At 40.7% G+C, this 24,926-nt stretch overlaps 2 protein-coding genes across 13 annotated transcripts; one reads left to right on the top strand and one right to left on the bottom strand.

The window, feature by feature from the left end:
* The first annotated feature begins 375 nt into the window (after nt 1–375).
* On the top strand, nt 376–20,513 carry LOC140857878 (uncharacterized). 12 transcript variants are annotated; one of them, XM_073257134.1, is made up of 5 exons: nt 376–704; nt 834–910; nt 18,670–18,946; nt 19,567–19,674; nt 19,762–20,513. In XM_073257134.1, the coding sequence occupies exons 3-5, from the start codon at nt 18,734–18,736 to the stop codon at nt 19,924–19,926; spliced, it is 486 nt and encodes a 161-aa protein (XP_073113235.1). In that variant the 5' UTR covers nt 376–704; nt 834–910; nt 18,670–18,733; the 3' UTR covers nt 19,927–20,513. The 12 variants fall into 12 exon arrangements, 1 of the variants encoding a protein (XP_073113235.1); XR_012141303.1 differs by having other exon boundaries at nt 377–704; nt 18,670–18,899; nt 19,554–19,674; nt 19,784–20,508; XR_012141302.1 differs by lacking the exon at nt 18,670–18,946 and adding an exon at nt 13,572–13,732 and having other exon boundaries at nt 381–704; nt 19,554–19,674; nt 19,762–20,505.
* LOC105044548 (uncharacterized) lies at nt 13,072–18,817 on the bottom strand. The gene is made up of 7 exons (XM_010922481.3): nt 18,653–18,817; nt 18,037–18,460; nt 17,424–17,523; nt 17,285–17,344; nt 14,551–14,634; nt 14,332–14,439; nt 13,072–13,815 (listed from the first exon to the last, which is right to left on the bottom strand). The coding sequence occupies exons 1-7, from the start codon at nt 18,720–18,722 to the stop codon at nt 13,507–13,509; spliced, it is 1,155 nt and encodes a 384-aa protein (XP_010920783.2). The 5' UTR covers nt 18,723–18,817; the 3' UTR covers nt 13,072–13,506.
* Nucleotides 20,514–24,926: the final 4,413 nt, after the last annotated feature.

Here is a 24,926-nt window from a genome sequence, read left to right on the forward strand (position 1 = left end):
TTTTTATTTAAATATTATTTAAAAAATATTTATCTAAAAAAATATAATTTTTAAAATAAATTTTTTACCTCGAAAGAGTAGGCCCAACCCTTAGGTTCGGGTTGTATCTTTCACAAAAAAGAATGATTAGGCTTCTCTTGTGATGTGAACCGTTGGACGGAGATCTACACAGCTCGTAAAGCATTCTTATTTTTTCAGTCATCCGTATGCACAGATCTCGAATTAACGTTGCTCAATCCAATGGTAGAGGCGCGCGAAAAAGGTGCATCATTTTTTCACACGGAAGATGCAACCACAGTCCGTGATCCTTACCTCACGTCGCACCAGATGTCACATTAGTTGGTCCCCTTGGAGTGGACCCGGCCGGCGAGAGTCTATAAAAGGAGTGACCCGGCGACGATCTCCAAGAACACGATCTCTCTCTTCATCCACCTCGCCGGAGACCGAGAGGCCGGTCGGGCGCGGTGAGGTCCTAACCCTTGGGCGGTATTGTTCTCCCAAATCGGCGCGACAGCGAGAGCCAGGGCAAGGCGTCATCGCTGGTGCTCTGGATCGGCACCGGTGCCCACCTCTACGATGGTCCTGTCGACGTTAATATCGCCCTTCTCCTCGGTAGCCGGTTCGACTCCGAGAAGTCCGAGGCCCTGAAGCGCCTCCTTGCCCTCATCGTCTTGGACGTCGTCGTCTCCCACTTCTTCCCCCAGGTTTCCGCTCATGCGGCAGGATTTGAGCTCTTCTTGGAGCGTTGTTGGATCTCTTTCCCTTTTCGATTGATTCGCATACCCACAGCTATCTGATCTCGTTTCTTTCTTTCTTTTCTTATGGGCCTTCAGGTCGTGAAGAATGTAGCGTCGCAGTCGCTGGAAGTCAAGAAACTCGTATTACTCTACCTGCTTCATTATGCTGAAAAGTATGATTTTTATAACCCTCTACCTACTACATCATGCCAAAGACTATGATCTTCATATATTGCTTCGAGTTTGAACCTTGGACGCTTGATGTGAATTTACCTTTATCTGTTCCAGCTGATTTTTACCTGTGCTTGTTTTCTTGTGTTATGATTTATGAATGGTTTTAATGTTCTTTTTAAATAAGCATGAACAGGAATTATGTGTGGAACTGGCTTATTAGATCGATGGTAAAAGAGTCCACCGTTCGTTATTTTCCCGGGCTTTAGTTGATTAGAACCAGAAAAGTATTGTCTTAATATTTTTCTTGGCTATTCGTTGTGTGTTTCTTCTTGCACTTTGCCCCTGTCATGGTTGGCAGTGTATGAAAAAAACCACAAAATGCAATTCAAGAGTCAAAAAAAAGGGATAGATAATCTATTAGTGATTGAGACGGAGCCTCACATAGCTTGGTAACTACAATACTTGGATGATTGGGAGAACAAATCTTTAGCTGGCTGGTCTGAATTGATATTCTTAGATATTGGATATAATAGATGGTGGATTTTTCTCCTTAGGCATTGTAAGACTATGAATCTTGATATTTCAGTGATTTTTCTTCCATCATTCCCATAGATGTATTTTTGCCCTGTTCAATCAGTAGACTGGTTTTATTGCCACCCCTGCTGCCCTCCCTGTTGCTTCATATCTTGTGGAGCATTGGGCATGGTTCCTTTGTTTGGTAGTAACAAAGAGAGTGCAAGGTGATAGAAAGAGGATGAAGCAGGGCTTCTGCTTGGAATGTTCGATCTGATCATTTGGTTCTGGGTCTGTGGGAGTGGGACACGTGATGGGAGACGCAGCTTGTCTAATGAGGAGGATATGTAAGACCCACATGTCATGTCGTGTCCAGTCGAGGGGTGACACTGCAGAATTTCTTAAATTTACCGTGTCCAGGTATCACTGGTTCCTAATTCTTCCTCTTGAATTGCTCCTTAGATATTATAATGTTATGTTTAACTCCTGTTTTAGTTTGTATCATGGTCACAACTTATCACTTGATCAAATTCTAGACTAATATTTGTCCCTCCCCAATCTCTGAATTCCAAGCTATTAGCGGTGGTTTAGCATCTCGTAATTTCTTGAATATGATGGTGTTGTCATGATTAATCTTCTTTAGTATTCAAAAATGGTTTTTGTTACATGGGAGCAGCTGATGAGTGAATATTCATGAGTATTGTTGCGGCCAACTCCCCATCGCCTGTTGCCGGAAATGAGCACCTGCAAGACAGCGTCTACACAGATCGGATTGGTGTCCGGCGGAGACCCTCCGATGTTTAAGTCAGAGAAGGAAGTTGGTGAACGGTAGTTTTTGAATGTAGAAAGTAGCAGAGTTCTGACTCCGAGATGGTTTATTCGTACTGCTCACTTATCCTCTTTTTATAGATGATTCTGATGTAACCATCGAGCACGCGGTCCCGCTTTTTATGGCACTAAATTATCGGGTCATAAATATGGAATTAGTGGGGCGTTAATTCTCTTTAATAGCCGTGACACATAGTTGATAACCGTTTGTGACAGTTATGGTATGTTGAGCAGATTAGCCAGCTATATATCGGTAGAACTGACTATATATTGATAGAATCTGTGAGCGACCGTCGGCTAGTAGTTTTGTTATGCCGACGGTCTAAGTCATTCGCTGTCGATCGGTAGTAGTCGAATCATTAGTCGGTCAGCCGACAATAAGTCGGTGTGATTCGCTCAGTTTGTCGATGAAGAGTCAAAACCACATGATTAGCCGATGCACAGTCGGAGTCGTGGTGACCAAAGTCGGGGATCGGTCGGTTTACCCCAACAGTTGCCTCCCACTCTCAAGTCCAAGGTGAACCGACGTGTATATTGTCACATGATTCGTCACATTGGACAAAGAGAGTTATTTCTGTCACATCGAACCTCGATTTTGATGTCGTTTTCTCCGAGATATGGGCGATCGGCTGCTTTGTCGTTTTGGCAGGTACGGTCATATTTAAACTATCGCACTTACCGATCAATTCGGTATCGGTTGTCAGTGTCAGACGTCATTTCGGAAAGTCAATTTCGTGTCGGATGATATGATTCTGACAAATAGATTTATGCCACGTATCCGAATGTTATTGGATCGGATCTGCTCACACTGATTAAGGTGACGTGGCTCAATCTGGGCAGATGCGTCGAACCGTCAGATCAATGGTCAATCCAGATGTTGCCACGTGTCATCATCTGGTAAATCTTCGATTCGATCGCTTTCATCTCGATCGTTGAGGGATCCTATATATATAGGGTTGCTCTCAACCAAACTCTACTTTTCATTTTATCTTTCTTGGTGCTGAAACTCTACCGGACGGTCGCCCCAGCATCTGAGGTTGTCATTCCCATCTTTTTCAGGTCAAGTTCTTGTCTTGAGTCCCTTTTTCTTTAGAATCTCCGCCTTCTTTAGAGTCTTGTCTCTTATGGCTAGGACTTCTCCTTCTCGGGACAGTCGGTCGGGAATCCAACTGACGAATCCTAGTTGGATCTGGAGGTGGAGATTTTTTCACTTTCGGAGTCGAATGTCGAGCGGCTCCGAGAACAGTATTGTATCTCGGAGCAGTTTTCGCTTTTTGCCTCTGAAACCGATGGTCGGATGAATACCCCTCCTTCGGGCCAGGCGGCCTTTTATGTCGAAGATCTTCAGATGGGTCTTCGATTTTCGATTCAGAAATTTGTCCAGAATATTTTGGATTACTACGGACTCAGTCCGGCTCAGCTAGCACCGAACTCGGTCTGGCTGATAATTAATTTTGTTTTGTTGTGTCGGTTGCTACCGACTGCACCTCGTCCTTCTCTTTTTCGAGCTTTCTTCATCCTCCGACCTCATTCGAAGGCCCGAGGGTGGTAGTTCTTCAATCCCCGAAAAGGCCTTTTCTTTATTATCAATCTTCCATTGTTCATTCATGGATGGAAGAATCAATTCTTCTTCGCTTCTTCTATCCTTCCTTGAGATTTTCTTTTTCGTTGGGGCAATCCACGATCCGGTCCTAACGACAACAGTCGAGTAGAGGTTGGCGATCGGGAGGACTTCCATTGACTGAAAGACGTGGCGGTCCCGGCACAGAAGGAGCTTGTGATCGAACAGGCTCTTTATGATGTCAGTCTTATTCGATCGTCTGTCTTGGTATAGTGTAGTCGGTCGGTTATTTCGGACTTCACTTTTCTTTTACTTGTTGAGTTGTATTGACTTCTGTTGTAATTGTAGCCATGCAGCCATGAATGCGAGTGTCGAACGTCAACATTCGTTAGCACGCTGCCAGGAAGAGGACAACGTCTGAGGCTGGACCTTCTCGATCGTCGAAGAGGCATCAACCTTTGGCGCAAGTTCAAGCGGCACCAGCTCCAGTCGTCGCTTCAACGCGGACTGAGGAATCCGATGCTCCGTCTGCATCGGTTATTGAGTCGGTCCTGGCACTGTCGGCTCCGACAGTGCTCCCTGCTGCATAGTTCGAAGAAAGGGCAGCAAGGAAAACTGCCGAAGCACCATCAGTAGTTCCATCAACTGAGGAGGTTCGGGTTGAGGCAGGAGAATCCAAACAATCTGCGACTGCGCCAGTTGCTCCTTCAGTTGGGACGCAGTCGAGTTCAAGCTTCCCTTCACTTTCGAACATGGGGCCGCCGATAAGGGACCGGGAGAAAGCTTCGGTGACTTTGGCGGAAGATGCAGCGTCGGAGGGCCAGATGGTTCACTTCGACCTTCAAGTACCTGATGATGGATCGGCCCTGGCTAATCCGACATTGGCCAAGCAACCGTGCCAAGCCGCTTTTCTTCTAGTTGATTGGGAGCACCGGAAGAAACGGACGGTGGCCAAGATATTTTCGTCCTTTTACCCGATGATAATTGGGATAAGTTTCTTTTTTTTTTCTTTTTTTTTTAACCGACTTATCTTCTGTCTGCAGTTGATCCATGACATGTTCGATCTGGAAATCGGCTACGCGAAGGTCGGTGATTTTCATAGGTCGTGGATGAATAAGGTGGCAGCTGTCGATGCTGAGAAAGCGGCCGCACTCGAACAATTTAAGTCGACAGCGGAGCAGGAAGCCAAGCTTCAAGAGAAGATTTTCCGATTAACTGACGACTTAACATCTTCGAGGGCTGAACTTAAGTCAGCTCGCGAGGCTATTTCGGCTCTTGAGTTGTAGGTCAAGAGCAAAAAGCACTCTATCCATCGGCTTCGATGGGAGCGAGACGGATGTATCGAAGTACTTGAAGCCGAACGTGGACGTCATCGGACCAGCCTGAAAAGATTGGCACTGGCCGAAGAAGAGTCATCCTCTGCTCGAGCTGATGCTGATTTGGCGAAGGTGGAAGCAGAGACGGCAAGAGAGGCATTGAGTCGGGCAATCGAGGATTTTCAGATTTTGGAAGAATTCAAAGAAGAGATTCTCGAAGGTGGCTTCGCCTCGTACTACATCGGGTATAAAGACGGTCGAGATGCGGTTGAAAAATTATATCCAAATTTCGACTTGAGCAGCATCGTCCCTCCAAGATCGGAAGATGGGATTGCTGAAGAAGCCGCGCTGACTCAAGATGAAACATCGACCGCGTCTGAAGTTGTTCAACTCGCCGACACTACACCAGAGCAAAGGAATAGGAATGACGACGAAGTTTAGTCGGTATATTTTGCTTTCTTTTTTGTGTAACCAGATATCTGTAATCGGACTTCGGTCTAATTTTGTAACTTCTTTTTGACAATGAATGAAAGCATTTTCTTCTAAGTTTGAATTGTTTGTCTGGAATATTAAGTCTGCAATGTCTGCAATATAAAGTAGCCACCGAACATTAATCGGTGATCCGATCATTTGGTAGAACTTGTAGAATTCCGTTAGTCGCTTAGTCTTTGACGTATTTAATAAAAGTTATGATAACGATGGTAAGTCGAATATCCTGTACCCGATATTTGGTTGGGTTTGTATATCAGATTGTTTAATAATCGGTGGTAAGTTGAATATCCTTCGACTGGCCGTAGCCATGTCAGTATAATTCCAATCCGACCTTGATCGTTTTGATATTTCATTCCGCTTAGTTATGACTAAGTTGGCATATTAGTCTTTCGACTGTAGTCAGCTTTTATAGTGGAAAGCCGATATTGAAAATTGAGATATAATCGGCACTATGGCTTTTGCGGTAAAAGCCTGTATATTTGATGTCGGTTTGAGATTACAGTCAGTATGTCGGTTTTTGCAAGAGAATCGAAATATAGTCAACACCGAAGCAGTTGATTCTTTGGCTTTTACAGTAAAAGCTGAAATAAACTTTATGTCAAAGTACAGTCGATAGTTTGGCTTTTACAATGAAATCCGACATATAGTCGATCGCTGATAGAACCTGACCAAGATTGGTGATTCTGGAATTTCTGTATTGTATTCCAAATAATGTATATATCAACAATTTTATGGATGATACATCTTCAGATTGTCGGCATTCCATGGTCGGAGAATTGCCGACCCTTCAAGGATTTCTAGTCGATATGCGTCCGGTCTAAGAGTTTCGAATATTCTGTAAGGTCCTTCCCAATTTGAGGATAATTTTTTTTGATCTAAAGGTTTTGAGATTTTTGCTTTTCTTAAGATCAAATCTCTTGATCGGAAGACCTTCGGCTTGACTCTTGCATTATAATATCGGGCTATTCTTTGCCGATATGCAGCCATCCGAACTTGAGTTTGCTGTCGGAGTTCTGGAAGGAGATCTAAGTCGGCTCTCCGATATTCGAAATTACTCGGCTTACTGTATTGTTCTACCCTTGTTGATGGCAGTCCGATCTCGAGAGAGATCATTGCCTCTGTTGCATAAGCCAAATTAAAAAAAGATTCTTCAGTCGGTATGCGGAGAGTTGTTCGGTATGCCCATAAGATCGGATATAATTCTTCCACCTAGAGATCTTTGGCTTCATTCAGTCAAATCTTGAGCCCGTGTAAGATTGTTTGGTTGGTTACCTCCACCTCTTCATTGACTGTGGATGGCCGACTGACGTGAGTTTGTGTGTGATATGAAATTTCGCACAGGACTCTCTGAAATTTTGATTGTCAAATTATCGACCATTGTCGGTGATGATGGTGTGTAGTAAATCGAATCTGTAAATGATGGATTTCTGAATGAAGTCTTCCATTTTGTTTTCAGTGATTTGGGCCAGTGGTTTGGCTTCTATCCATTTGGTGAAGTAGTCAATAGCAATCACTATAAATTTTTTCTGACTCGATGCTGAGAGAAAAGGATCAAGTATGTCGATTTTTCGTTGTACGAAGGGCCATGGTGCTACAATCGATGTCAACTGATTAGCCGGTTGATGTTGTATATTTGCATACCTTTGACATGGTTCACACCTCCGGATAAGTTCAGCTGCATCTTTTTTCATGGTGGACCAATAGTATCCTTATCGCAGGACTTTATAAGCTAGAGATTTGCCCCTTAGTGATTTTCACAAATCCCTTCGTGTACTTCTCTAAGTGTATAATCGGCATCTGTAGGTCCCAAACACTTTAGCAAGGAAAGTGAGAACGACCTTTTGTAGAGATGACCATTCATTATTACATATTGAGAGGCCGTCCATCGGAGTCGTTTGGCTTCTGAAAGATCTGTAGGAAGAATCTCATCGAACAAGTATTGGACGATCGAATCCATCCAGCTTGGTTCGATAGTGAGCTGCAATATTCTTTCGACTTTGTCGTTACTCGACTGTTCGAGGTATTCAACGAATGTCCGATCCAGCAAGTTGAAAGCGGTAGTAGCCAATTGTGAAAGTATATCAGCCCGCGCATTTTCGGTTCTGAGAATGTGAAAGATCTCGAAATATTTCAAGCTCACTGTAATATCTTTCACCTTCTGAAAGTACTTCATCATAGTGGAGTCTCGGGCTTCAAATTCACCTTTGACCTGTCCAGCAATCAGTTGTGAGTCAATGAAGACCTTCAAACTATCGATCTCAAGTTCTTTGGCTATCTTCAAGTCGGCTAAGAGTGCTTCATATTCGGCTTGATTATTTGAGGCTTTAAAATTGAACCGAAGGGCGTATTCAACCGAAGGGCGTATTCAGTGACTACTCCTTCAAAATTTGTAAGTATAAGGCCGGCTCCACTCCTTGTGCATTAGATGCTCCATCGATGTGCAGCATCCAGATCGACCTTAGGTCGGGTTCGAGAGTCGTAATCTGCTTTATTGTATTATCATCTATGTCTTCTGGCTTATTATCGGATATTGTACATTCTACGATGAAGTCAGTCAGAACTTGTGCCTTCATAGACGATCGTGGGCGATATTGTATGTCAAACTCGTCAAGCTTTACTGCCCACTTCGCCATCCGACATGACGTATCAGGTCGATGTAAGATCGCCTTCAATGGCTGATCTGTCAAGACCACAATTGGATGTGCTTGGAAGTACGGACAAAGTCGTTGTACCGATATGATTAGAGCGTAGATCATTTTTTCCGTTCTTGAGTATCGGATTTCGATATTGTGAAGTATTTTACTGATGTAGTAGATCGATCGATGGATTCGGTTTTCATCCTCCTGGACGAGCATCGAACTAACCGCTTCTGTTGAAGTCGTCAAGTAGAGATACAATGTCTCTCCGACTTTCGATTTTGTAAGCAAAGGTGGAGAAGCCAAGTATTTTTTCAAGTCTTCGAAGGACTGTCAGCATTCATCCGACCATAAGAAGTCCTTTGTCTGCCGCAAAATTTTGAAAAATGACAAGCATCTCTCGGCCGACCTAGAAATGAATCGGCTGAGTGCGGCGATCCTTCCGTTGAGTTGCTGTATCTCTTTCTTTGAACTCGGATGCTTAATGTTGATGATGGCCTTTATCTTTTCAGGATTAGCCTCAATTCTTCGCTGTGAAATAAAAAATCCGAAGAATTTTCTGGAGGTCACCCCAAATGCACACTAAGTCGGGTTTAACTTTATCTGATGTTGTCGAAGTGTGCCAAAAGCTTCTTTCAGGTCTTAAATATGATCTGAAGTTTGGAGACTTTTCACTAGCATGTCGTCCACGTACACCTCCATATTTCATCCAATCTGGGCATTGAAGATCTTATTGATGAGCCGTTGATAAGTAGCTCCGGTGTTTTTCAAACCGAAAGGCATTACTTTGTGGCAGAATATGTCTTTATCCGTTACCAAAGCTGTGTGCTCCTCATCTTCTGGTGACATCCGAATTTGATTATACCCAGCGAAAGCATCCATGAAACTCAGAAGTTGATGACCTAAAGTCGCATCAACCAGTTGATCAATATTCGGCAATGGGAAGCTGTCTTTCGGACAAGCTTCATTCAAATTCGTATAGTCGATGTAGATTCTTCATTTTCTATTAGTTTTTCTCACCATTACCACATTGGCGAGCCAATCGAGATATGTAGCTTCTCTGATGAAGTTTGCTGCGAGGAGCTTGTCGACTTTTTCATCAATGATCTTTTGTCTTTCAGGGGCAAAAGGTCGCTTCTTTTGTCTCATTGGCTTAACGTTCGGGTTGATGTTAAGTCGGTGAGTTATTACTTCTGAAGGAATCCTGGGCATGTCGGTGGCCGATCAAGCAAAAATATCGGTATTGGCTCTGAGTAATTTTATTAATTGTTACCGCTCTGAGTTGGGCAGTTGCAATCCAATTTGAACTATTTTCTCGAGATCTTCTTTCAATGGGATAGAAATCAGTTGTTCAGCTAGTTGATCTCTTTCTTGATTTTCTCTTTGGTCTAATTTATCGACAGACAGAGAGTCTTCAGGCTTATTATTTTGGGTGGAGACAAGGAAACAGCGTCGGGCAAGTTGCTGATCTCCACGTATCTCTCTGACTCCATTTCTTATTGGAAATCGGACTAATAAATGATATGTCGAAACCACTACTTTCATAGCGTTGAGTCCAGATCGTCCAAATATGACGTTATAAGCCGAAGGTACTCGAACTACCATGAACATTATGAAGACGGTGCTCTGTTGTGCTTCGATTCCAGTGAGTAAGGGGAGGGAGATTTCTCCTTCCACTGTGACAGCATCTCCTGTGAAGCCGACTAATGGCGTCGAGACTCTCCTGAGTTGGTCAGTCGGTAGTCGCATTCGAAAGAAAGTCGAATAAAACAGAACATCAATTGAACTTCCATTATCTACAAGAATTCTTTTTACATCATAATTTGTTATTGTTGCCGAGACAACAACAGCATCATCATGGGGAGTCTGAATTTTTCGAACATCTTCCGAAAAAGTTATTACATTGTTGAGTCATCGATGTTTCACCAACTCTTCTTCGGAAGTTGCCCCCTAGTCCAGTCGTCCGGAGATCATGTTGATTACCCTTACAGTCGGCTGATTATTTACAACTTCTTCAATCAGCTGAGATCATCGATCGACAGGAGATTGAGTTGGCAGATCTCTCCGGTATTTTTCGAGATAGCCTCATTGAATCAGGGCTTCTATCTCGTCCCTGAGTTGGATGCATTGTTTGGTATCGTGACCATGATCACGATGGAACCGATAATACTTCCTCCGATCGCAGTTCTTTGACGACGCTTTCATCGGTGGAGGGTGTCGTAGGTATTCTGCTCCTTCGATCTTTATAAGGATCTGCGCACGGAGAACAGAAAGAGGAGTGTAGGAGTCATACCTGCCGTAATTCGGCCTTGGACTCCGTCGTTGGGGCGAAGCTCGTTTATTGGATGGCGGCCGACTTGATTTGGCCGGAGCTCCTCTCTTCTTCTATTTCTTCTTCTTCTGATCTTTGCCATCTATCTGACGTCGGTCAGAAGCTCCTTCGTCTGCACGCATATACTTGTATGCACGCTCCAGAAGTTCAGCATAAGTCCGGAGAAGAATTTTGTCCAAAGAATATGTGAATCGAGATCCCTTCAGACCTTTTTTCATGACTGATATGGCCATATCTTCATTGAGGTTTTTGACCTCAAGCGTGACCGCATTAAAACGGGCCACAAAATCTCGAAGTATCTCAGTCTCTCCTTGTTTGATCGAGAAGAGACTGTTGGAGGTTCGTGGTGGCCTTCGACTGGTGCTGAAGTGAGCCACGAAAGAGTGTTCGAGCTGTCCGAAGGAGTATATACTTTCCGACTGAAGTCCGGAGTACCGGGCTCGAGCAGCTTTCCGAAGAGTCGTCGGGAAGCCGATGCACAAGAGGACATCGGTTGCCCTCTGAATTATCATGAGAGCCTTGTAGCTCTCAAGGTAGTCGATTGGGTCGGTGGAGCTGTTATATGGCTCCACTTGCGACATCTTGAACCGAGATGGGATCGGCTTATTTAAGATGTGCCGAGAGAGAGGTTGGGCGGTGTGAAAGTCGTAGTCGTTGGAGGACTTCCGACCTTCCACCTGAAGCTAGACGAGTCGGCGGTTGATTTTCTGAAACTTACGTTCGTAGTCGTTGAACCGCCATTGCTGGGAAACTCCGAGGGTAGAACCCCCCGACGAGTTTGAAGGAGAAGCAGAAGGTGTCTGCAGTTCTCCTTTCTAATGCAGTCAAGATGGGAAGGAGAGAGGAAACGCCGCGAGTGATGGGTGGCACGGTGAGAGTGCCAAGAATACTACTGTTCATCTCAGCAGGAGAGCCAAGACGGTCGCTCCGGAGAAGAAGAAGGTGATCACTGCGGATGACGGCGGCTGTGCCTGGACGGCACCGACTGTATCACTGGTTGCTCCGTCGATGGCTGCTGCTGGGTTTGCTGTTGTTGGAAGCTTTTGATTGCCTCCGTGAGAACATTCATTTGCTGCACAAGTGCAGCGATCTGAACGTCCGTGGTGATCACGGAACGTGAAGAACTAAGCTCTGCTACTGGAGGAGGGGGAAAAATCTCTTCCCGACGGGAAGAGTGCCTCGTCGATCCGATTGCGGTCGAGTGTTGGGCTCTGATTTTCATTATGGTGAATATGATCCCCCCTACCTGGCATGCCAATCTATTGCGGCCAACTCCCCATCGCCTGTTGTCGGGAACGAGCACCTGCAAGACAACATCCACACAGATCGGATTGGTGTCCGACGGGGACCCTCCGATGCTTCTAAGTCAGAGAAGGAAGTTGGTGAATAGTAGTTTTTAAATGTAAAAAGTAGCAGAGTTCTGATCCTGAGATGGCTTACCCGTACTGCTCACCCTCTTTTTATATATGATTCTGGTGTAACCATCGAGCACGCAGTCCTGCTTTTTATGACGCTAAATTATCGGGCTATAAATATGGAATTAGTGGGATGTTAATTCTCCTTAATAGCCATGACACGTAGTTGATAATCGTTTGTGACAGTTATGGTATGTTGAACAGATTAACCGGCCATATATCGGTAGAACCGACTATATGTTGGTAGAATCTATGAGTGACCGTTGGCTAGTAGTTCTATTATGCCGACGGTCTAAGTCGTTCACTGTTGATCGGTAGTAGTCGAATCATTAGTTGGTCAGCAGACATTAGTCGGTCAGCCGATAGTAAGTCGGTGCGGTTCGCTAAGTTGGTCGATGAAGAGTCGGAACCGCATGATCAGCCGATGCACAGTCGGAGTCGTGGTGACCAAAGTCGGGGGTCGGTCGGTTTACCCTAACAAGTATAATCCGAGCTTTTATTTACATTACTGAGTATTTCTGAAATTTTAATGCATAAAGAATGAGGATATAGGTATAAACTTTACATGTAACACAACACTGAAATCATTTGCAACAGATGTATCTTCAAGGACCACATCAAAGAGATGCACAGTGATAAATTTTTTTAGTCTCATGGAGTCTAGCATCATTAGTGCTCAGCAATTAAACAGCTCGAAACCATGTCTGATTTCTATTTACTTCTAAAGGTACACTTTCTGAACTGTTAAACATTACTGTGAAAATCAATTGTAAAGATACCGTATTTGGCCTTGATTTGTTAAATAGAGCAGTTGCAATTCTACTCTGAACGTTCCAATCTTTTTCCTTTTGTGATTCAAGGATCCAACTAGTTGTGTGTTAAAAGGTGCAGGGTGCTGTATTTAGCTACCGTGGTCATGAAAACACTTTATTTATGAGAGGGATATCAGCCTTGGCTTGTAAATGTTAAAGAATTACTAATAATTTGGTTGGCCTTCAAGAATTACCTTTTAACTTCGAGGGTATTTTGATCAAGTCTTATAGTTGGAATCTTGCTGCAATTCAGATGGTTTGTCATTTCATGATTCAACTTTGTATTGCCCGTAGGATACTGCTTTACTCAGATAAAGGAGCCAATTCTTGCAGTACTAACAGGTAGATTTTGTTAGGCTAGTTTTCTGAAATGCAATCATACACCCTCCATGCAGTCAATTAAAGATTAATAGTGTGAATTTTACTTTAAAATTATGTATCTTCTCCAAAAATTACTAGAAAAAATTATCATTCCTCAGATTATTATGGGCATTTTCAGATGCTGTTCTTCCTTTGTACAGCATCTGTTTACTTTTGAATGAAAAGGGCTTCTTGTACAATGCTATTTTGTTGAGGACAAATGTCTGAATTGTGTCAAATTCGTGTTCCATATTCTAGCTTTTCAAACAATGATATGAGATTGCACATCAAATACTAAACAACAACATGAGATTATAAAAAAAAAGATTCTTAAAAAGGCAGCAAATAATGGAATTCTGCTTCATAAGGCTCGATTTCCACCATTTTTATTACAGGTAACTTGGTGTCTCCATTAAAGCATTCCTTTATCATTCTCTTTAGTGGTCTGGACCTTGGCAGTTGGCTGTAGATCCACTCTAGGAGAGATTCAACATCATCTGCAAAATCTCGCATGTGCCAGAACAGAAGTCTGGGCAAGATTATTTTCTTCTTGCTGGTAATATTCACTGATGCCTCCAGATACTCTACTTTTGCTCTTTCCAGTTCATTCACCACATTCTCTGCAGTGTAGACTCTCAACTGCAAGCATTCACCATGTAATTGGATAGAAATTTAGTATGTCCGACACCTGTAGAACTTAACTAAGAAAACTTGTAGCCCAACTGCCTTGAGGAAGTGATTGGGACTTTGGTGGCTTAGTTTTTTCTTTTTCCTTTTTTTTTTTTCACATTTTTCATTCAAATTGGAAGTGAGAAACCCTTTCTTATGTATGATAAAACATAATCAAATCTGCAGTGAATTCTCAAGCTTTTAGAGAGAGCATTTTGCTGTACAAACAATCAGAACATGATGAACAACAAAATACCACTTGAAAGGACTGCAAGATCTAACAGAATTACTAAACTACACTTTGACTTTCAAAATAAACCAGAAATCCTGTAATTTAAAATTCTGAATGTCCAGCAAAATATTTTAGTTTCCACATAAAGGCATTATATGTGCTGGCAGTTTAGTACATTTGAGAAAAGCCAATTAAATAAATATGTAGACAATAATTTGAGATGGATCTGGATAGCATATGAGAGATCTACTTACTGCTGGTGAAGACATGGTACCTCTGCAAAGTGCAAACGTGACATTTGGTTCTGGGTACCCGAGGCCATAAGCATGTCGCAGAAGTGCTTCTTTCTCATCCATGACTCCCTTATAGATTGACAAAGCAATTTATTTATAAGGAAGAGTTATTGAATGTGGAGGATTAGCGCATGATAAATATCAAAAATTAACACATTGGCCTCTACATGATTCACTTACACTTTTGGTGTCTGGAGAGTGCCTGAGAATGAAATGTTCAATAGCTAGAGCATTTAGTACGATACCACCAACATTCACTGCAGCCTAAATCACAATTTAGTTCCTTAGTGTACTATTAGACATCCTAATTCTAGAAATAAAAGAAGGATATGGAATTTTTGATTGATGTAAGTCAATTCCCAAATCATTTTATTAGATTGGATCTTAAGCATAGAAACTTGCTGGATCAGATAAATATTAAAGTCATGCCACTTGTCGTAAATTTTCACTAAAAGCCCTTGATAGCTGATCAAATATCAAACATCCAAAAAACTGTTCAGGAAATAGGGTGCTTCTGAGTTGATTATAAAGTCTCACATTAATGTTGTTATGGTGGATCAATGCATGACAAAAATGCATAGCCATGAACATGGCATGGTTCCACTTGAGTAAATTGGGTCTAAGGTAAGTATTGTATAATTATAATATGATACACAAGAATGCATATAGAAAGTAATATCATATCATGAAAGTAAGTTATGCAGATTTAATTCCACGTAATCTGTGAACGCTATATAATTGATTGGCAAATTGCATTCTTTCATGGATAACTATATACACGAATATGCATGGGTATGCATGCTTGCTCGTGCATGCATGCATGTGATGTAATTTTGATGTCTAAATGTAGAACTTTGTTGTATTTTTTGCTTGATTAGTGCTTTATGGTTCAAGTTATGTTTAGGAAATATTCGGATTTTAACAAGTTGGCCTATATGGGATCCTTGTCAGTTTAGATTGTTGATGGTTGTCATGATGTTCTTCAAAAATGACCACTGTATGATGATAATGACGTTTTCAGTGAACTCCTAATTTGTTTTTTTGCTCTACTTTACCATCTTTTCTTTCTTGTATGTTTTGTCTTGTAATTTTCTTGAAAAGCTAGCTAAGCTTTTGTGACCCATATTTGTCCAACTGACTCGAACCAATTTGAGGCAGCTCGGGCCTCTTTACCCTTTTCCCCCATTTTCCTTATTCTTTCTTTCCCCTTTTCCTTCTTTCCTTCCTTCCTCCCTTCCTTCCTTCTCTTCTCCCTTCCTTTCGTCTTTCTTCTTCTTCTATTCTTCCTTCTTTCCTTTCTTTCTTCATTGTCTTCTTTCCTTCATTTATTACATTCTTTTTTTCTTCTTCCTTCCCTATGAGGACGGGTACTTCATATACGAAATAAAATGCCACAATATTATTCAAAAAGACTGCATTATCAAACATTACTTATACATGGAATCACTACATGTTATACTCTTTCAAAAATATTTGTGGTAGCAGCAACAACTTCTAGCTTGACATCTTCATCTACTCTTAATTCCAAATTTACATATATTTGTTTGTGTCTAAATGTTATCAAAACCTTATAGGTGTTGACAGAGGGGCAAGTAGGGATAGGCACTGGAGCCCATTATCAAGACCTTATGGGTGTTGACAGAGGGGCAAGTAGGGACAACAAGTGTTCTGATTACAAGATTCAGTTCCCATGGAGCCCATTATATATGAAGACATCTAAACCACTGTTAAATGTAATCAAAACAAATCTACGACCTCTTAGTCCAAGCATTCACAGATGCATCTTAAAACTATTTCTGTTCAAATTAGGATTCTAGAGAATAGCTGAAACAATGATGAGATGCTTCAAATATCAGCGTGTCACAACATTCGTTTGGATAAACTACAGTTCAACTTGAACTCCAATGACAACCTTTAAGGTGTGCTTGTTTCTCTAGAGAGAGGAAAAATCACAGACAAGCCAGTGGTAATTGGATCACTTATTGAACTAAATAGAGACGCCTGTTTAACTTAAAAATCTGATCAAAATCTTCCAAAATTGAAAGAAAGATTCTAGATATGCCTTAGTCTGAACATATCCTAGTTTTAACTTTTTGACCAAAAGTCAAATCACTGTGCTATATTAAATGCATCTAGTGGGGCCATACAAGTCATACACAGCATCTAACCCTTTATTTGGTAAAAGATGATAAATCGGTTTTTATTTAGAAGTCCAAAGGCCTTCTTATTGATGTGGAAGTCTTGTAGAACTAAGAAGCTTTATTCTTTGCGTGTTAATATACCTCTGTTTTGGGTCTGCCATGCAGTTCTCTGAGTTAAGAGTGAACTTATATTAAAGTTTACCACTTTAGCTGTGGATTCCACTCTTTGTTTCTTCCAATAGTTGTCTTATGTTTTTTCCCATTTCTGCTCTTCTTTGACCCAGCTATTTAGCCAAGGAACAAGTAGCAAAATTCCTTTGAGATTTGGTTTTATCAATCTAGATGAGGTAAAATAAATGAGACCTTTATGGGAAAAGGGCGAGGAACATCTATAGGTAACTGGATTTATGTGGTTCAATGCAGTTCCAAAGTAATTGCAAATTGCCAACTGGATGTCCCAGTTTCAATAAAATAATGCCTTCAGACTAATGCAGCTATAGATAAATGACTTGTTCGCAACAAAGAGCAATTTAAAGATGTATCTTTTGCCCTGGCATGACCTTATGTCAGAATAAACAGTCAAAGATACTTCTGGCATGGTGGAGATACATATGCATTAACATTTTCATGTTTAGATCTAATTTTTCGCTGGTAAGCATGCTTTGTAAATATCTGTGTGAATTTTCCTAGATGTTTCAAATCAAGTCCCTAGGATCACGAAATACAATGATCAATTTAGTATACATACGGTGCACCACAAAATAAATTTTTACCTTGTTCAGTAGTGCAAGCAGTTTATCTGGAGAGGGTGGCAGACCATGCTGTAGAAATGCCTGAAATCATTGTGAATTTTTTCAAGTGAATTTTCTGTACTAAGTTTTTATTTGTGGCATTGAGAGGCTTCTTACATACATGCATTATGCAGGCATTGTAGATGTTGATCCAGAAAGCTAGCTTCTGCTTGTAAGTCAGAGAACTTAGTTTCGCATTGCAAAGCTTATGCATCAGGACCCTGAAACAAATCAGATGTTGTCAGGGTCAATAAGGCTATGTAGGGAACTGATTCTAGCTGTGAAAAAGAATTGATCAGGACATTTAATGGACAATATGTTGCATCTAATTCTCTAGATTTTTTTGGAAAGTATGACTGCAAAGATAATGATGCATCCATCAGGGTACAAGGTTGGCCATCTTGAATGTTGCCTTCAAAATATTTTCAGGCCTGGTGCATGTCCATTTGCTTTCTATAGACATTGTTGATTCCCTAGATAGCGCCAATTAAAAGTTGTGTCTAAAATAAAAGAATATATGCATTTAAATGGTGCACCGATTGCACATGCATTAGTTAGCAATATTGCAGGAATGTATGCATGAGAAGTTTTTCAATATTGGTACCTTCTTCAAGCTGTAATGGGATCAGTCACTTAACCATTTTATATTTTCAGGACATCTTTTAAGTTATTTGGTGTCAGCCCTTGCAATATGTAAATATTGTATGTAACTTGCCTCGGCATTCGAGACTTACCTCAGTCTTCCAATGGCTGAGAGGCACAAGCTGATACGGCTCATATCAAATGAACTTTGTGTGAAGTGTATAAATTTCTTGTACAATCTGATGTCCCGCGCTGTTCCATTAGCATCTGGCAATACACCATAAGGATCTAACATATTTGCTGTGTCCTTTAAAGAGTGCATAGGTGTCTTACAGTTGGATGAAGATTTGGAAACAAAGCTTCTTGAGCTCATGCAAGAGATATTAAGCTTTGGAACAGCGGTCAATTCCCAATTGAGCTGAGTTGATGTCTGGTTCAGTTTATGGAATATGCTGATCAAAATTTTGATTAGTTCTTCTGAGAGTTTGTTTGGTGATTCATTCCTAGTTTCTGTATCGAGAAAGCTCAAGTTGTGGTTTGGTCCATTGCATCTTATTAGTCTCTCAGCTTCCACATCTGTTCAAATTCAAATGCAAACATAAGACTTTTCTGGTCAGGAGGAAAGAGCACATCTTTCCATACCCCTTGTATAGTGTGGGATCCTGTTAGCTGATTCCGTAATCCAAATAAAAATTCATTGAATGATCAGGTTAACTAGGTTGTAGCAAATTTATTGAAGTTCCTTGAGTAGTTAAGTTGCTATCTTACCAATTGTCTTTGTGCAGGACATGCTTCTAATATCCGAGACTAATTCCACAGGACTTTGACTTATTTCCATATCTGGCAAACATGTTGACTGTTCGACCTCTTGGATTCCTTTCTGGCCGCCTAACCCGCATAGAAAGTGCCTCTGTTGTCTTTGCCACTGCTGCTGCTGTTGCTGAAAGTTCCATTCTTTCTTTTGATTCCGCTCTAGATGTAGACACAATTTCAGGTCTTCCACTTTTCTTTCTAGGTAGATTATCTCCTCTTCTACCATTGCTAATTCTGCAACAAGTACCCGTACCTGCAGCAATTCAAGGATATTCTTACAGTACAGGTTTTTGTCCTATATAACGGATCAATATGTCTTATTTTTGACTATTGGGATTGCATTATCTAGAGTAAACTGTGCCCGAGCTGTTGCAGGCAACAACCTTGTACAACAGCTATTTAGATTGTTTACAAAATGCAGATGTACAGTCATGCTAATGGCAGCAGTCGCCATGTCAAAATGGTGGTATAAATATGACCGTTTTACTGCCATAGTTATGTTGTAGTGTTTTATCATGACAAAAATCGCGACCTGATGCATGATTATTTTTGAATAGTTGTTATGAGAATAAATTTTTGCTGCAAATACGATTTCATGAAAAAGAAAATAAAGTTCCTGGCCAAAAGTTTTAATTCTGACTACCCATCTATGTTACATGGAAATGGTGAAAACCTAGTGGTGAGAAAACATAGTAATGGACTCCAAAAGGCAAACATAGAAACTGATTTAATGTTGCCTGTAAGTTAATCCAATATTTTTTTTCAGTCAATAGAAGGTGTTACAATAATTGAAATCAATAGTTCCTGAATTGTTTTTGCTAAAAAAAAAAAAGTTCTTATCTTGGTTTGTGCTCAGAGATCTTGAACAGGTACCTGAAAAGGAAGCGACGGAGAAAGACATGAACCACAAACAGGTGGCCACTGCAATGCACATCTCAAAATCTGATTCAGTCTCTGTTCCTGCTCAAGTACCGTTTGTAAGTCGGCCACCTGTGGTTAACAAGCCGAGATACCTTGTAAGGAAGCCATGCACTTTGATTCTGACACAACTACTTGTTGAATAGCTTGTTGTTTGTGCTATCTCAGAAAGAAGGAAACCCAAGACAAAATTATGGGCCATCTCCTACCTCTTTCTCAAGGTCAAGTCTCTTCTGATGCTTGCTGCATCTCTCCATCAAGAAGTCTTCAAATTTCATTACAATATGCTGGAACGTAGAGCTCAGGACTGATGCCTGGGCGTTCTAACCGGGAGAGGTGCCGGCAACACCCACAGCTGAGTTCATTCAAGGTCTTCGGTGCTGATATTAATGCTTTGGAGCTGGATGGTGTCCGAGACTCGGAATGAACGGATGAGGAAGGTTGCCATGGGGAGTTGCCTGCCCCGTGTTCTTCCCATGCAACATCTTTGCAGGTAGAGCTTCTAACATGGAATGCATGACCGGCTTTAAATCTAGAGCGGTTGCGGTTTGGCATAAAGCAATAGGGCATTAAAGTCTCTCTTTTCCCAGTCTCCTCTTTATATGGAGATGGCGGGTAGGTAATTTCTTATAAGTGTATTGAACTGATAGAAGATGGCAGCAATATTTGTCATTACTTGGACCTAGAATATAACAAATTCAAAAAATGGAGTGCAATTAAGATTTTGTTGTACTGAAAAAAGGGTAAATAGTTAATCTATGGACTTAGATTTCTTTTAGAATAGTTCTTTTTTCAAAAAAGTTCTCTCTTTATGGTTTTGTCCAAGGATGCGAATTCTTTGGCAAATTGCTGGCGAACGCCTTCAGAGCTATGTAACAATCGTAACCAGAAAAAGGCTATGAACAATGACATGGCCCAAAATATCCATTACTGATCATGATATTATAGTAAACCTTTGTATGTTTCACTCGTCACGGGAAGTCTCGATGGGTTTTTTGTGTCAAGTGAAGCAGATTCGAGGTATCAAAGTATGCAATAACCATAATTAAGTATGACAAGGAACTTCTTTCTTTGAGAATCTGTGATTATCGTGAGAGGAAGCTTGATGGTGTGATAGTGTTCTGTGGTTCTAAATATGTGATGCTTCTACCTTCCTTTATGTCATAATATATTTTTTTGGCTGTCAACCTCCGTGAAAAAGTTATTTTTTTTGGCTGCAGTTAGAAGCGGAATAATATTGCCAAAGTAAATGAATTAACGTAGTTCTATTATTTTTTCTATTTCAGAATAACTTGGATTATGTGGGATAAAGAGATTTAGAACGTAAAACCTATTTTTCAGAAAAAAACTATCTTACCTTTCTGAAAAAGTGCTTTGATCCGGGCACTCAAATGAATATTTGTTTCAAAAGGGATAAAAAATAGGTAAATGACTTTTATCTCCTTTTATTTAACTATTAAAGGCAGTCCACCACGTCAATTGTCATGAGTGTAGTTTTCCTTTTTTCTTTTTTTTTTTTAATTATAAGTTCAAGAAAAAGTTGGCCTCCGTTAATGCAGGATCTTGACGTGAAAGTAATTTTCTGCATATGCGCTGCAGATGGTTCATCGAATGATATGGATTCTATCTCAATCAAACAAATGTAGAGTCCTTGGAATGATGAGATGGTAAAAATTTTTTAGGTGGTTGTGGAAACAGATTGTTCATCTTTTTCATATTCTCCATATCTTTGGCGCCAAAGAAAGATTCACCATCCTTATCACGAATCCACCATTAGATCAGATCCGTCACTTTGAGATCTATGCAGCCTGATACATAACTTGCAGCAGGAGTTACAACTCTGAAGTTGGATGCTTGTTGATTTTGCTCAAGTCCGGGCATTTACTTATCCTATAAGTTTTTCCTCTTATTGCTTTCAGGATTGTGTTTTAGCTCCGTTTTAAATCAACCAGCTCTTAGGGATGTTTATCATATTCTGTACTCTGTAGCTGCGGTCTTCTATTTGTATGCTGGTTTCGCTTTCTATTCGACTAGTATCTTATTTTGCCTTACAGGGATGGCTATCATTTTTCTTGCAGTTAAGTGTGGTGTGAATGGTCTTTATACATTATCCTTCGTTTTCCATTGTAGCCAGCATGCTTAATAAAGCTTCTGCTTCCCTCCTACCAAAAAAAAAAAAAAGAAAGAAAAGAAAAGCTTCTGCTTCCCTAATCAATAGAAAAAAGCGTCTGCTTCCCCTATTTTTTTAAAAAATAATAATAAATGAAGGAATTCAATACGTTTTAAGGGCTGTGTGGAGCGCGATCACGTCGAGGTGGTGACCAGTGAAAGAAGAACGTTTTTTGTTTTCGCGCCAAAAATGCAAACCCAACCCGTTATATGAGGCCTCACGGTATTCTAATAACGGTTTGAGTCCTTGTGAAGACGCCCGTCCTTTTAAACGGTCATTGAAGCTCGTGCGAATCTTGAGGTGCCCAGGTGCCGTTCGGGCCCAGGAAAGCCTTCAGTCACTCGTCGAAGGGACCAAAGAAAGACACTCCTCAAATCCAGGTGTTTCCGTGACACCCTGTGGTTTTTTGAAGGCCGTCCATTCCGGCGGGCTTCCACTCTTTCGCCCGGCTGCCAACCGCTTGCTGTCCCAATTCCATTCTTGAGACCACCTCTTTCGTTCATGCCTTCCTTCCTTCCTTCCTTCCAGGTGCGACCTCTGATCGAACAGATATTGGGGACTCTTTTCGTGTTTCTAAATCTGCTATCTTCGTTCTTGTTCACGGATTCACTAGATCTTCATATCCAGCGCTCAATAGGGTTAGTTAATCATGAGATATTGTTTGTTGATCTATTTTTATGACAATCTTGATCATTCCTCTGTTCCTAAATGCTTAAATTGTTTCGTATTCGTTTGATTCGTGCTGCAAAGTTGGCTTTTGTCCGAGGGACCCTGATGTCCACTGGCCTGAGTCTATATTTGATCTGTTCTTGCTATCCGTGCTCTGTAAAAAAGTCGTCGTAATTATTTACTGTTTGCTTTATCTGATTCACAAAATCCCAACAGGTAGTTTCGACCATCTTCTCTATTGTTTCTTGACCCATAATCTTGCGAATGTTGATCATTAGTTCTTTTTTCTTGGAATGCTCGTTCTTTCCTCTGTTTCTTTCTTTTCTCGGTTTGTGGAACTGAATCTCATCTAGTTGCGAAATGTTGGCATTCATGTTAATGATTACTACTTTAAAGAACTAAAAGTAATCCATTTTCTTGATGGGATAGAGAAAAAATGGGATTAGACAATGAGCAGCCATATAGTTTTTCAGGAATGTGATCTTTATCCACCCCCTATGCTGTTATATTTGCGAAAGATTGGTGAGAACCATAATTGCTACGTCTTTTTGGGTCTGTTCTTGCTACCCATGTTCTGTGAATGGGTTTGGAGATTCATTTCCCACTCTTCGATTCCTAAAATATTTATGATTGGTTTCTTATTTCTTATGGCGTGAAACCTCCCTACATGAACAAGGAACCGTACAAGCAGGGATCTCATAATCAGCCGGTGATTATTGGCTGCTACATAATTTGGAAATTATTTTTTTTAATATGTATCTGCGTCAATGAAAGAACAATAGTAATATTCATAATATAATTTCTTGGCTCCTCCCGTTCTTTTTAGTAAATTCTAGTTGATTTATTTGGTTTGGATGCATGATACAAACCTTGGTAAATTCTAAATGCTGTATTTGGATTGGATGCATGATACGAGACTTAATCAGCTTTCTTGCTTGATGCAAACCTCCCGTTCTTTTTAATTCTGCCATTGATCATGTCAAGCAAAGTCCTAAAAGGTTGATGTTGATTCTGATTTCCATCTGTGTACCTAAATTAAGTGACCATTGGATTACTAAAGTTTATTTACGCTTCATCATAGCTTTACAATGAGGAGGTACAGATCACCTTACTGTAGTCCTCCAAGGTGTTATGGTGATAAAGGAAGAAGTCCAACTAGGAGGAGACGAGACAGAAGCCGCAAACAGAATAATCGGACTCTTTTGGTGCAAAACTTTCACGGTTGTTTAAGGTAAAAAGGAGGAAAAAAAAAAATCCCTTTCTGCTTTGTTTTGATGGTGCAAAAAAAATTTCCTTTCTGCTTTGTTTCGATGGTTACGGGGGTTGTCAGTTACATTTAAGAGAATCTGCTCTTATACTGTCATTAATTGTTTATGAAGGCAGTTTAATAGCATCGCAATTCTTTCTTTTTTCTCCCGTCCCATGCAGATCTAAAGATCTTAAAAGTTCCATTTGAAACTTTTGGGAAAGTACAGCGAGTCTCTTTGCCAAAACATTTCTACCAAGGGTGAGCTGTTCTGGCTTCATCTGTTCTTCTCGACAATGTTTAGATGTTTGTTTCTTTTTCTTTGCATTTGATCTTGTCACCTGACTGCATGTGCATGGTCTTTTCTCTTCGCCTTATAGTACAACCTGGTAGTAATTCTTGATGAATGACATATGCTTAAGAATAGGAAAAACAGTTTCTTTTATGCATTGTTGCTTCAGGTTATTAGATAATAAAATGTGAATAACACATAGCTAGTGTCATTGTTTTGAAAACCATATTTGAGGCTTGAGGCAAGGCACTCAAAAAATTGGCCTTGATCATCATCTGTGAGTAGTATGGAGCGAATCATTTCAATGGTGAGTAGAGATAATCATATGAGTTGTGCACGTTATTGTATTATATTTTGTCTATGAAGAGCGTCCGTTCTACACTTCCATTGAAACCCAATGAGTGAAAGGGAATGGAAGTCGTATGCATATTTGCATGCTGTTGTGTTTGAACTGATGTGTTGAACTTCTATATTGGACATTTTAGGCTTTACGAGGATGGTAGAAAAGCAGGGCTACTGAATCAAAGCAAGCCTCTTTAAATATATCTGCATCAATATTTGCTTTCCTTTCGAGTACAAAATGTCAAATTCCCACTTCAGTACATCTGAGTATGCATAATATGCTCATATTCCTCTGCGCTGCTTTTGTTTGTGACATTTTATATAAAGTACTTGTTATCAGCAAGAGCAATGAAAAAAAAAAGCTGACACCTCGTGTCTTTCTTGATTGGCAGTCAGGGGCACCTCACTTCTCACGTCTACCCTTTATTAATCTTGCCTGCTTTATAAGGTTGATTGCACAGCAATTGACACAATACTTAGTGTTCGTTATTGCATATTTTCTTGCTTTCCTTTTGTTTTTGTTGATATATAATGTTAGATTTGGAAATTCTTTCTTGATAGGGGGAATAGTTCATTTAATATCATATCATTT

Source organism: Elaeis guineensis, chromosome 5 (assembly GCF_000442705.2).
Source record: "Elaeis guineensis isolate ETL-2024a chromosome 5, EG11, whole genome shotgun sequence".
Lineage (NCBI taxonomy): Eukaryota > Viridiplantae > Streptophyta > Magnoliopsida > Arecales > Arecaceae > Elaeis > Elaeis guineensis.

What these genes read in the sequence shown, in the direction of transcription:
- LOC140857878 (XM_073257134.1), top strand. Translation starts at nt 18,734, where the DNA reads ATGTTGACTGTTCGACCTCTTGGATTCCTTTCTGGCCGCCTAACCCGC. An exon ending in TAATTCTGCAACAAGTACCC is followed by an intron (nt 18,947 to 19,566) that starts GTACCTGCAGCA and finishes GATCTTGAACAG; the next exon opens with GTACCTGAAAAGGAAGCGAC. An exon ending in TTCCTGCTCAAGTACCGTTT is followed by an intron (nt 19,675 to 19,761) that starts GTAAGTCGGCCA and finishes CTTGTTGAATAG; the next exon opens with CTTGTTGTTTGTGCTATCTC.
- LOC105044548 (XM_010922481.3), bottom strand. Translation starts at nt 18,722, where the DNA reads ATGGAAATAAGTCAAAGTCCTGTGGAATTAGTCTCGGATATTAGAAGC. An exon ending in TCAGCCATTGGAAGACTGAG is followed by an intron (nt 17,524 to 18,036) that starts GTAAGTCTCGAA and finishes GATTTGTTTCAG; the next exon opens with GGTCCTGATGCATAAGCTTT. An exon ending in ACAATGCCTGCATAATGCAT is followed by an intron (nt 17,345 to 17,423) that starts GTATGTAAGAAG and finishes CAATGATTTCAG; the next exon opens with GCATTTCTACAGCATGGTCT.